Source organism: Ostrinia nubilalis, chromosome 4 (genome assembly GCF_963855985.1).
Source record: "Ostrinia nubilalis chromosome 4, ilOstNubi1.1, whole genome shotgun sequence".
Lineage (NCBI taxonomy): Eukaryota > Metazoa > Arthropoda > Insecta > Lepidoptera > Crambidae > Ostrinia > Ostrinia nubilalis.
Genome location: NC_087091.1, coordinates 13,509,773 through 13,523,757, shown reverse-complemented (window position 1 = coordinate 13,523,757; position 13,985 = coordinate 13,509,773). Strand labels below are relative to the sequence as shown.

Here is a 13,985-nt window from a genome sequence, read left to right as displayed (position 1 = left end):
GTACTTGAACGTCCGCCAATTCATAGTGCGATTGAAATTCCGGAATGTTAACAGATATGATGAAAGAAATTTTCTTTCAAAACTGCAAACAATCGCTTTGAAGTTGTTTTCTAGTTTGTCCCAGTATTTGAGAAGCTTTTTAAAGAAAGACGATATTTCCCGTTTATGAATCACATGACGTCAATCTTCTGAAGGGTGAATATTTTAATTTTTTCGCCTCTTTTTGTGGCTGACATGATGAATGATGAATCCCGATTTGGGGAAGAGTGATAGATACATGGATCGCTATAAGAAGACTAGGCTAGTTTCCCATATAATAAGCGATTTGTCAAATCAATGACCAAAAATATCAGATCAATAAAAAGTTTTGGCTCCATAGATATACGGTAAACCGACAGTCATTGGACGCTGCCAGTCATTGGACGCTGCCAGTCATTGGGCAAAACAACCCTTGAATTTTCTTAAAATGAATATTCCTTCAAATACAATGAATATTCCTTCAAAAATACGCCCTTTTATCTCCATCAGTCGGAATCTCTCAGTTGTTGAAATAGAAATGCTATTTTTAATTCAGTAAATAACTGTCCAATAACTTTCTTAACTGTCCAATGACTGGCAGTTTACCCTATCATCAGTGTGTTCCTTTTATGCTTCAACCACACCAACGCGTGCAGATCGCTATCGCCGACGCGATCATAGGCCAATGACAGGATTGACAGGTCGCGTGAACTGTCATGGGTCGCGCGACCTGTCATTGGTCTTTGATGCGGCGATGGCGATCTGCACGCGTTGGTGTGGTTGAAGCTTTAAAGCTATAGGCTGGGGTTATAAACCATGCAGCCTATCGTAGTTTTAGTCCAAAATTTTTTTTCTTATCTTTCGCGGTTTGCCACAGAAAAAAAGTTGTAATGACAAAAAAATACAGGGTGTTTGGCGCATCGTGTGCCAAAATGATTTGGCGGATAGAATGGGTCATTTCCTATATTTTCAGCCCCCATAACACGTTCCATGCCAGGCGGCTACTTTTATATTAATTTTTTTAGTAATTTCACCAAAATACCCAAATCGCATCATTTAATTTCGATTTAAAAAAAAACTACTAGGCGTAGCCTCAAAGTAAATATTTTGTTTTGACGTGCATTGATGTAGGGTTGCATCAAATCTAAATTTACGGGCAAATATCATCTAGTTTTTTTTTAATTCAGCTTTGAAGTTTTCCGAAAAGTTAAAAATGGACTGAACATTTAAGTTTACATGGCTATAAAAAAATAAATAAAAGAGATAGCGATCTTCGGATTTTATCAAAACTTCTCTAGTCTATCCCCATTCAAACGGTATACTAATCTTATTTAAATAATAACAATAACTTCACAAATTCCTTAAATTAGTGCATTGACTCTACTCGGACTGATTTGCGAAATTTGTGTTTATAGTCCCTTTTTGTGTAATAGCACGTTATTAAACACCTAACAGGTAAAAATTATTTATCTTATGCAATGTAAAAACCTTTTCCCTATCGTTTTTCAATGTGGATATCTTGAATTTAAAGACGAAAATAATTATTTTGATCGTTTATTAATTATTACAAATTTAGTTCAAAATGACCGCCTCGGCAACGTAAACACTCACGACATCTTCTTCTAATTTCGACTGTTGTCGTATGCAGCCACATTTCTCTTTTTATTACTACAAAGGCGTTTTTTATTCATTGTTGTAGTTCTTCTATTGTTTGAATCCGTTACGTACACCAGTTCTTTAGCTCGTCCCCAGATGTAAAAATCTAACGGAATTAGGTCTGGGTAATGTGCAGGCCACTGTATAGGGCCATCTCTTCTAATCCACGAGTAGAAAACGTCTTTGTAGTAATAAAAAGAGAAATGTGGCTGCATACGACAATAGTCAAAATTAGAAGAAGATGTCGTGAGTGTATACGTTGCCGAGGCGGTCATTTTGAACTAAATTTGTAATAATTAATAAACGATCAAAATAATTATTTTCGTCTTTAAATTCAAGAAATCCACATTGAAAAACGATAAGGAAAAGGTTTTTACATTGCATAAGATAAATAATTTTTACCTGTTAGGTGTTTAATAACGTGCTATTCACACAAAAAGGGGCTATAAACACACATTTCGCAAATCAGTCCGAGTAGAGTCAATGCACTAATTTAAGGAATTTGTGAAGTTATTGTTATTATTTAAATAGGATTAGTATACCGTTTGAATGGGGATAGATTAGAGAAGTTTTGATAAAATCCGAAGATCGCTATCTCTTTTATTTATTTTTTTATAGCCATGTAAACTTAAATGTTCAGTCCATTTTTAACTTTTCGGAAAACTTCAAAGCTGAATTTAAAAAAAACTAGATGATATTTGCCAGTAAATTTAGATTTGATGCAACCCTACATCAATGCACGTCAAAACAAAATATTTACTTTGAGGCTACGCCTAGTAGTTTTTTTTTAATCGAAATTAAATGATGCGATTTGGGTATTTTGGTGAAATTACTAAAAAAATTAATATAAAAGTAGCCGCCTGGCATGGAACGTGTTATGGGGGCTGAAAATATAGGAAATGACCCATTCTATCTGCCAAATCATTTTGGCACACGATGCGCCAAACACCCTGTATATTAAAAGACGCCGTTTGTTGTCCAGGATGTCAGACCTAATGTACGGGCCTCGCCTGCAGCCGATGTGGCTGAGTCTAGTCACGGGCGACCGCCGCGCCGCCAGCGCCGCCGCCGAAAACCTGGTAGCGGATCTGTGCTCTGTGTTATCTGTGGGGGACACCAAGAGTACTAACTTGTGAGTATTTTTTAATCTATTATAGTTGTTGCAATTCACGAAGGCGAGTGAGCTTTACATGTGTGGTGGCTCGCTACTGTTCGTTTTTCAAAAGTTTTGATAGTCATTACAGTATCGTTATGTGCCTTTGCACGTACAGAGACAAGTAAAGCTCACGCGAACTATACTCGGTTTTTCTTCGCATTTAGATATTTGTTCCCAACTTATCATTACGTTTTTGTCCGACAACTCGCTTTTTCTAATTATCATTAGCAAATACGGGATTATTCCAACCTCTCGTTCCCACCGCTGCAACTCCTCTGTAGCCAGGATCTATAGCTTGACCGTCCATAAAAACCCAACAAGTGCCACGGCAGTGATGGGCTTTTTCTATGCTTTCTATGTAAATTAGTACGCAATCAAGAGTATAGGTTTACAAAAATTTATTCGTCATTTGAATTAATTTCGTGGCATAAGATTGTCCCTTATAGGACAGGAAGGCCAAAGGTATTATAATAAAGTACATACGTTAGTCTTTCATGATAACAATTTCCTTTAAAAATGATACGAAATAAAAATACTCATGTGATCTTGGCACTAATTTACCACATTAAAATAAAATGAACGTAGTTAATGAATTGATAAATATTGTTTTCGCTCTTCAGTTATTTGAAAAGCAATCAACATTTTGCTAATTAGGCAATCTATATGTGTTAATTTAATAAATACAATAGAATGTGTGAATTGGTCCGAACCAGGAGCACGTGATGAGTGATAAAATGTTTTACAATGGTGTGTGTTTTATGTGTGTGCCATTAAAGTGTTAGTCATCGTTAAATGTATAGTAATAAAGTTCGGAATTGCTTGAAAAACACCGGCCGATTGCGTCTATTTATGAAGTGTTTTATGGACAGTTAGATAACCGGCTTAAGTCATGTGATTTTAAGGGTGAGTTTGTTAGCGTGTTGTTTGTAATTCGGCCGATAAATTTTGGAATACGATTGATAACCGTAGTAATGGTTTACCTAATTTCAATAAAAGATAAGATAATTATAATTTTGTATGATTTAGATTATGTAATTTATTAGAGTAGAGAACCTTTGAGAAAAATGTGTGACAATACATTGATTTGATGAAAACGATACTCTGAATGTTTAATTAGGTTGATAAATTCGAATGTATTTTTGGTACCGTCGAAAACTTTAAAACGAGCTTCCGTTTATTTTAATCGCCGCCTTATGTTAATCGAAAGATTAGTTTATTTTTACCTATTATTATAATTAGTATGCTGTGTTTAGTATTCGTTGCTTTACTAGCTAATGGCCATACATTAATTTTAATGTTTCGTATAGCTAAAAAAAATTCGAAAAAGCTTTGACGCCATATCGCGCGGTTGTTATCTTTTATTTGGGCCTATAATTTTCAACCGACTTCAAAAAAGAAGGAAGGTTATCAATTCGACCCGTATGTTTTTTTTTTCTATGTTTGTTACGCGATAACTCCGCCAATTATGAACCGATTTGAACAAATCTTTTTTTGGCGTATAGGTAATACCTCAAGGGTGGTCCCATTTAAATTTAATAATAGAAAAAACAACCCCCAAGGGTGGAAAATTGGGGATGAACTTTTTTATACGCAATATCTCCGCCGATTATAAATCAATTTGAACGATTATTTTTTTGTTGAATAGGTATTATCAAAAGGGTGGTTTCATGCGAATTTGAAGAAAATATTTCACCCCCAAGGGTGGAAAATTGGGGTTGAACTTTTTTATACGCAATATTTTTAATTTTTAGTTTTTTTTTGTGTTCACGCATTTGAAGTCGGTTTTATTTTTTTAAAAAGTTAATTTTAAGTGATTATAAAAGAAGTCCCTTTATTTCAAAGGGTTAAGTTAAATAACATTTTGTCAATTAACAAAGACACTAAAAGAACGACCACTGAAAGCGCCTCATTAAGCAGTTGAGATGTGTTTACGTCAGATTTGGAAAAACATTGTTACGTTTTGGCTCGTTTCGTGAACGGCGATTTTTAAGTAAGTGTGAATGGATTCGCTGTCTCCCGCGTGCAGGTTAAATATTTATAGCCGTGACTTTGTACTGCTCATTAAAATTTATTTCGCATGAAGGGTGCTCGTGATTTCAAATGCTTATATCGATGAAGTGATACCTCCTTGTCAGATAGGAAGCACTTTACCGGTTAGATTATGAGATTGTATTTGGTTTATTTGTGTCGATTTAGGTTTAATTAAAAGTATTATAATATTGGTACAATCGAACGAAGGCACGACGGTATAAACAACGTTCCGAACTTTCAAATGTCACTTTTAGAGTAAAAATTATGTTTGTTTAATTAATAAAGATAACATAATCAAATAAAGGCATTTTTATCGGGACGTGAAAATATTAAGGTCGGTACAGTTGTCCATAGTAAATGAGTATCTCTTTTAGATCCCTTGATTGAAACTCATTAATAAAATACTGTTTACAGGAATATTATATTGCCTTTTGTTATAATGAGAACCGTTTTAAATAGTTGACGACAGCTTTGTCGTGTAACGGTACCGATCGCGTGGTGCCGCGTCAGTAATCTGTATATTTATTGGAGCTATTTTTATTCCGCGTTGTTTACGTTTGCTTCACGTGATTTTTCTATATTTGAATGAACTGACGTTTACAAATTGCCACTAGTTGTGTTGTATAACTGAACTCGTGGGCGAAGCAAATCTGAATTTAATTTGTTATTTCAAAGAACAAATGTTTAAAAGTACTATTAATTAAGATTCTCAAACTGGCCGCGGACATTGATGGATTTTTAGACAATTTATAATAGACACAAGGAACAGTCAAACAACTGTTGTCTGGGGATTTTATCACCGTTTATCAGATACCAAATTAGAAACGTCAGCCGCTAATATTAGGCTTGATAAAATAACAAAACTTCACGTGAGGTGTCTGGTTTAACGTAATGTAAAATTAAAAACTTTTTACAGTTTCATGAGCACTCTTCTGACGCATGTGCTCACGTACCACCTGGGATGGGTGACCACCGTCAGCCCGTACGACACGGTCGACCCACAGAAGCGGTCGGAAGTGGTCTTCGTGGCCCAGAGGCCCTACAACGCGCTTTGGGCCCAGCTGGGCGACCTCTGCGGAAGCATCGGCTTCCCTCCACGCGCCGCCAGAACAGTCATCAGCGGAAACACCAACACACAGTTCATCAACAGGCTCCTCCTCGTTCTAACATACTTCTTAAGATGCGGCGACGTCAAACGAAACAACTTCCAGTTCCAAGAATGTCTCATCACCGAAACAAAAGTCGTCGACGTCAAAGAAACGGGCCTCAAGAAAAGCGCCACCCGCGTGAACAAGTTGGGACTCGAACAGTTCGACTCCAAAGACAGTTTGAAAGTGCCACAAGTGAATACTCAAAATAGTGATAGTAGTGTGAGTACGTTAGCCGCCAGCGACGTCAGCATCAAGCGGTCGGCGACGCTCGCGAACCTTAGTCAAAAGCTCTCTACCGGTTCGGAATTGGCGACGAAAAGTGCCGAAGAGGAGGACGCCGCTCGGTGCGACAAGCCGATGACGAGCCAGCTGAGAAGGAACCCCACGGTGATGCTGTCTCTCAAGTCGTCCTCGGACTCTAGTCTTTATTCGTCTGTGTCAGACGAGTCGGAGCCCGAGCAGAAAGTCGTATTCGTTCTGGGAGACGACGAGAAGCTGGTCGGCCTGAAGAACAAATCCAACGGCGGGAAGAGCGTCAAGAAGTCGAGCAAGCCTCCCACCGACCCGGCCGACGCCCCCGAGGCGTGCGCCATAGAGAACTGTGATCGCAGCTCCGAGAGCCCCTCGAAATGCTGCGGCCAGACACTTCAACATTCCAAACCCATAAAACATTCCGGTTTTAAGTTCGAATTCGATAAGTACCCTCAGATAGTCACTAATTATATGAAGAGCAAAAACTTAGAGATACTAGATAGGCACTATATCGGTAAACCGGGGAATTTGAAGTTGGACAACTACCAGTTCGATCCGACGATCGTTCCTCCGATCCAGGAAGAGAGGTGTGAGGCTTGCTACAAGTGTCAGCTGTTGGAATCTATGCTGCAGACTCCTACTAACGCTTCTGAGATGGAGTATATGAATGATATGCCTCAAAGAGCGGAGCCTCAGTACGCGAAAGAAACTATAGTTCCCAATGTGGATACGGTTCCAAAAACGTTCGTGAGGAAACGTCAGGAGAATACTGTGGTTGTTAACGTGACGAATGCTGGTGTGTCGAATGCGAATGAGGTGGTTGAGCCGTATAAAGATGATGATGAGAAGAAAAGAATGGGTGTGAAGAAAGTGGTGGAATTCCCGGTACCGCCGCTGTGTTTGCGAGCAGAGCCGGAACAAACGCCGGCAGGGTTCGACGCCTCCTTACTGGGGGGAGTCACCGACCATTATGTACCTGATTTAATATTACAAGGTGAGCATTAATTGATTTTGGTTTGATGCATGCTTTGTATACTTACTATGAAGGGATAGATCTTATCTGTCGTAGAAGTACTTTTTGTGGCTGTTAAAAAGCTATTCCGATTCGATTAGATTTTAGGTATGTAGAATCCGTGATGTCTCTTAGTCATCTACACAGTTGATTAACTATGTATATTCATTTGTAAGCAATTGAAATACCTAATTTTACAGTTAATTCAAACATAATTGAGTTTTCAAGGTTACATGAAGCGTTATAAAAATGGTGCCTTGGAATGATAAGAGAAATGTCACCTACCTAATTTTCTTAGAAGCATGAACGAATCTATTAAGTAAAACGTCTTTAAAGTTCAATTTAATATTTCCAGGAACAATATCAAAGTCTGACGTGTGGGAGGGCGAGTTGCGGCGAGATTTGGACCTCACGGCCTACCTCAATAAGGCGCTGGACTCGCCGGTACAGGCCGTGGCCATCATAGGAGACACTAATAACTGGTAAGTACAAACGATAGCACGTAAACCCACTGTGGGATCTATCGTAGTTGTGATAAGTACTGTTTTGCAAACAAACAATATCAAAGTTGCGGCGAGATTTGGACCTCACGGCCTACCTCAATAAGGCGCTAGACTCGCCGGTACAGGCCGTGGCCCTCATAGGGGACACTAACAACTGGTAAGTATTTTATTTACAGCTTACGTATGGCATTTTAGTATTTTTACCTGAAAATTTAAGAGTAGGAAAACCGGGCATGAAACTGACCTAAAGAACTGTATATACGCCTTGACTACAGTCTGTATATTAAACAGTCTGATACTAGACTTAATTTTACTAATTTTGACAAAAGTGCTAACGTAGGATGAACTGATTATCTCAAGAAGATCCGAAACCGAGAGATCCTGTTGTATGGCAAGGAACGCCAAATGATTACGTATTTAAGCTATGAAATAATATTCGTTCTTTAACTGACTTGCGCTCGCAAATACTGTGACCCGAGGGCATAAGGTGTCAGTCTTGAATACCTATAATTTTATTTCTATTTGGGCATCACTGTGGCCCGCAGGCCGCAGGTAGTACTTATACTTTGGATCCCAAGCATGGTGGTGTAGCATTTTTGGCCCAGACAACTCTATGCCCATAACTTTAAGATCTATTTTTTACGTGTGTGTGAATACTTAGCCCACTCTTACGAGGTGTCAGTCTTTATAACCTTATGACTATAACAATAAGGTCTATTTTGTATCAGGTGCGTGCGTGTGGTGGGTCGCGAAGCAGGCGCGGGCGGCATGTCATCGCTGGTGGCGGCCATGTTGGATGCGCTGCCTGCTATGCGCCGCGCGCGCGTGCCCGCTCATCAGGTACGTATCGCTACTGTCCCATGAGGGTAGGTTGGAGCCCATTACTATGAGAGTAGGTTAGATTGGTGCCCCTTACGGGTAATTGTGTCAGCCGCAATTCCACGAGGGTAACCTGGAGAGTCAAGGAGGGCTTATCCTACTTAATATTATAAATACGAAAGTTTGTATGGATGATGTTTGGATGTCTGGATGTTTGTTACTCTTTCACGCAAAAACTACTGAACGGATTTTGATGAAACTTAACAGTATTATTCTTTTTTTTTATTTTTTATTATGTAACAAATTACCTATTATTATTGTAAAATTTTATTATATAACCCAGAATAACATATAGGCCATAATTTATGACGATCTGTGACAAACTAAATTTCACGCGGGTGAAGCCGCGGGTAAAAGCTAGTGCTCCATATTTTATGCCCAACTGGATTGACTATTAGTGAGCATGATGGGTATGCCAACAAAAGTAAAAAGTAAAAGAACCTTAGTTTGCTGCCTGAATGTTAGGGCATATTATCAAAACTATTTGAGCCGTAAATATTCCTTTTTGGCTTTTAAAAACTTGAAGTTTCTACATGGATTTAGATAACCTTCCATTTTTGTTGACTCATTTACATACACTTGTTTACAAATAAAACAATATGAGTATAGAAACCAGTACAAAACAGGATATTTAAGCAAAATACAACAATCACCGTATCTTAATCTCCTGTCAAGCGGGCGAGCGCATAAACATTGCGGGCGCCATGTTGTTTATTCGCTTTGCGCCCGTTCAATGTCACCAAGAATGTCAATAGGTCATTGCCATTGCATTTTCTGGAATATTATACAAGCTTTGAACTTGAAGCCCCTTATCACTTACGATTTTTTGTAGAAGTGGTAGAACTGACATCATTATCCATTCAATACAAATCTGATGTCCTTTTATGTGATTGACCTTTGATAAAAACGATTCCGAGTTTCGGAAGGCATTCAAATAGTGCCTTGGTGGAGAGCATGCGGTGTATAAGCATTCAGACAGTACCCTGCTGACTACCTAGCATAATTTAAAATTGAACCAAAGCACTGTACTGCTTTGACCAAGAGTAACACAATAATAAATTCCCTCCCTCTAAAATTGTCGGTCTCATAGCAAAATATTGGAACAGCATGATTGTCTTTGAATGTCAAACGTATAGTAGTAATTTTAAAAAATATGTCTGCAAAAAACACCAAAAGTATAAGATTTTAAACTTTCGCGTTCCATTTCGACTAAAATAGATAGACACGGGTCTTAACGCGACATTTATTTATGAGTTACATTATGTACTCATTGACGTTTCGGCTGCTATGCTGCAGCCGTGGTCACAATCAGACTGGCGGCTCGCAGCGTCGTCCGAACGGGCGGGCTTGAAAATTTTTAAAATTGAAAAAATAACGTCAAGCCGTAAGTACATAATGTAACTCATTAATAAATGTCGCGCTAAGACTGCCTAACTGCTAAGGCTGTGTCTTTCTACTTTACACCAAAAGTAGAACATCGATTGAAGTCGACAATTTGCATTCAGCACATGACCCGTCGCTATCAGGCGCGCAAGGTCAGATCCGTCGGCCGAGGGGAGGAAATGGTGCGATTCAATTATATTAATATCACGGACGACTATTTATAAACACACTAGCTGACCCGGCGAACTTTGTTCCGCCTTAATGGCAATAAATAAGCAGACTTATTTTTTAATTTCGAACGGGATAAAAAGTATCCTATGTCCTTCTCCTGGCTCTAAACTACCTCCCTGACAATTTTCAGCTAAATCGGTTCAGCCGTTCTTGAGTTATAAGTGGTGTAACTAACACGACTTTCTTTTATATATATAGATACAATGTTGTGCTCGTAATTTGTATGTACGTGTCCCTGTTATTGCTCTAGCACTATTTAAAGTGCACTTGACTTAGGAGATCGGATCTGCAAAGAAAAATAAATCTTATAATAATTACCTATAAGATCTACCCAGAAGTTCATTTAACTTTGATTTACCTAAGGTCAACTTCTGTCTCGCACTTGTTTCAAAAGAAAAATTAAGCCTAGTTCAGACACGCGCGATAACTGCGCGGTTTCTGGATGTTTCTCATTGGCGAGGCTATGGTTTGATACAAATGTACGGGAACTGCGCGATTATCACTGTGTCTGAACCAGGATTTAGACTTATTTATATCGCAATCAAATTAAAAAGTAACTATAAAGTTTATTTTAACATTACATTGTTACACGCTCACGTGAGTTCCACTAATGACTCAGTGCCCAATCCTTGCCAAAATCTTCATGAATAACAATGTGTTTGTTTTGTTTCCAGTGCATATCATTCTTGGAGGGCAAACTACGCGAGTTCTGCGTGCTTTCGAAGACGTTAGCCGATATGCTCATGACGACAGACTTCTGCGATATAGCCACGCTAACTAAGTCTCTGAGCATTGACGTCAATGATGTACCTCTACTATTGGCTATCGCTACGACACACACGCCGCAAGTTGCTGCCAGATACGGTATCAGTTACAGGTAGTTTGGTAATCTTTAGGCAGTTTATAAGATGTTTTGGTTCAGCTAAAACCTTTTTTGAACAAATTCAAGGTATGCTGGCAGCAAATTTTGATGCTGCTGGATTTTAGACGATAAAAAATTTGTTAGAGGGAAAATAGCAGCTAGCATAATAATATTTTGTATCTTATAGCCTTGTTTGAAGGTCGAAACAAGTTAAATTCAAACTAATGTTGACGGTTTGAAAGTTTAAATATCGAAGGTTGACAAAAAGATTATCTTTTAAATGTCTATGGAAATTTTTGGTGCAATACTAGCGCGGTCAAATCATTTATAATATTTATTATGGAGATTTTATGGGTAGCTAAGTAGTGTATGCTAGATAGTTCGATCTCCCATAAGGTGGTTGCTACGGAGTTTGGGCTTGTTAGGGCTTGCATAGTTTTAAATAGAAGTACAAGATACTTTTCTATTCGGACTCTGATGTTTGGCTATTCTGACTTTTTGGCGGGAAATTATTTTGACGTTTTATACCTACTCATCTGAGATGAGTCAATTTTATTTTATTGGTGGTCTTTTTCTACGGTAATAATAATAATATAATGTTCATAAAAGAAATACAGTTGTATGTATTTTTTACACATTTTTCAGTAGATGAAAAAAATATGTATTGTCTCATTTTGTAAGAAAATCTTTCTAGCACTCGATGTGAATGTAGATTGTTGTTCGTTGCTCCCATTTTGTCTCCAAGTAAAACAGTATTTTCTAGTAATAAATGCACTGCTTTGTTACAAATATAGATTTATGAAATAACTCTGTATCAAGGCACTACTTGGTTTTTATATTATTTTCTTGTCAATGTCTAGCACAATTATTTTCTGAGATATACATAATATTTACTTGTAAAATACATATACAAGCTCGTCAAACAGGTTCTTTGAAAACATTTTGGTAGTATAAAGTTGTTTAGAAATAATAAAATTATGTATAAAACTTATAAGTTTACATAATAACGTCTTGGCATCACAATTTAATTATTTTATTGTATGCTAATTGTTAAAAAACACGCAAAGAAAGTTGAATGAGTATTGTGTATAAGTTCACAAAAATATATTTATTTATATTGTAAAAATTAATATTTACTAAAGTCAATAATATTGTGTAACAATATCCTCTAGTTCCGGTTAACAGTGAACCAGGGCTGATCTGTGATCATATAAATTAATATTTTATTGCAAGCTATGATTGTGATAGAGTGTAGCGTAGTAGAAATAACAATAACTAGCTTTGCAAAAATTTCAATTTATTTTAGTTGTCAGTCCATGCTTGATCGCAAATAAAAAAAAAAAGAAAAACTGGACCGTAAGCCAAAATTAAATAAAAATAAATTAAAAGTTGAACCTGATTGAGCTACTTTTAAGACATCATTGTCATCTCATCACTTTCTATCAGGTGAGATGAAGGCAAGAGTTTCCTCGTGTTAAAAAAATAAATACGTTGGCATCTCATTTGGAGACTAAATGACTTGAGTAGTTGACACTAAAGTTGACTCCGATACAAGGCATAACTTTTCTATAAATCGTCTCTTTTCGATGAGTTCATAGTTCGAGATGTCACACTGTCATCGCAAATGGACGAAGTACACTTTGATTGTAAAAGTAAATAAGCACTTTCTGAAAAACCTCTGTTTTCGGGAAAGATTATTCTACTTTGTAATGTTTAAGTCAAAATTATATGTTCAGTTATTGTTCTTTCTACTATGAGTGAAAATGTGAAGATAAAAAGGTTGCTAAAGGCTTTCTGAAGGCTAATAAATGTGATAATAAATCGAGGTACGGCAAGGAGTGCTATATCATGTATGTATAATGTATAACTTATATCATGCAACATATCCACAGTATAATGGTGAACCTGTGTACCTTGTCAGTTATATTACGCATAATTATTATGTACAATGGTATGTTATAGTTTTTCTAAGTTGTCACTTGAGTATAAAGTACCTAATATTTTTTTATACCTTAATCAATTAATAAATTATTTTTTCATATTGAATTTGCTGTTTTTCTATTACATTTAACCCCATTATCAATATAACAGCGCAGCGTAATGTTGATAAAGTTATTTTATTTGACATTACTTATATATTTTCATAAAGGTTATGTTGATATGCAATTCAATGCTGCAATTTTTACGGAGATCATTTCCGTAAAAAAGTCTCGTCAGTGTTAAAATAAAATGAAATATTGTAACTTCTATTTTCCCTCGTACTCTCATATCAGATACGTGCATCAAATAACTAGGAATCCAGCTCACCTTGTTTCTCAGTTTGTAAAGAGCTAAGCTTTGGCTGCAGAGAGCTACACAAAAATGTGCCCCATCCAATCCCGGATGGGCACTATGGGCAGTCCGCGTAGCGAATGCAATACTTTTTCAATCGGCTTTCGCTCGTTCTACATTTTTTTTTCAACAACCAAATTTTGTACCGACAAGAAAAAGTAAGATGGCGGTTTTTTTTAGTTTTTGAAACAACGCCAGAGTATGAATTTACCTACGCTCAAGTAGATGTTTAACCCTGTGATTGGTTGATATTATATTGAAATTGAGAGGGTTGGAGCAACAGTGAGTTCTTTGAGCACGATCACCATTATTCTTTCAAAAAGAAATACTACTTTTATTATGACAGTATGATTACTAGCTATGACCCTACAAATTAATCTGTGATATATCTACTTCAGATAACATCTATAGAACAAAAGTCGGAAGCAAGAAAGGGACCAGGTCAGGGGGAAAACTCATACAACAACGATAACAGCCTATCCGGAACTATAAAAAGATAAATCATAAAACCATACCGGGT

General features: G+C 37.2%; 1 protein-coding gene across 2 annotated transcripts in view; it reads left to right on the top strand.

Annotated features, from left to right (window-relative positions):
- The window catches only part of LOC135071193 (folliculin-interacting protein 2), a 32,453-nt gene extending 19,273 nt beyond the window's left edge, over nucleotides 1-13,180 (top strand). For both annotated transcript variants that reach the window (XM_063964963.1, XM_063964964.1), the window contains exons 9-13: nucleotides 2,657-2,806; nucleotides 5,778-7,258; nucleotides 7,632-7,758; nucleotides 8,508-8,619; nucleotides 10,947-13,180. In XM_063964963.1, the coding sequence (XP_063821033.1) occupies nucleotides 2,657-2,806; nucleotides 5,778-7,258; nucleotides 7,632-7,758; nucleotides 8,508-8,619; nucleotides 10,947-11,153 (2,077 nt within the window). In that variant the 3' untranslated portion in view covers nucleotides 11,154-13,180. The remainder of the gene's footprint in view (nucleotides 1-2,656; nucleotides 2,807-5,777; nucleotides 7,259-7,631; nucleotides 7,759-8,507; nucleotides 8,620-10,946) is intronic.
- The last annotated feature ends 805 nt before the right edge of the window (nucleotides 13,181-13,985 follow it).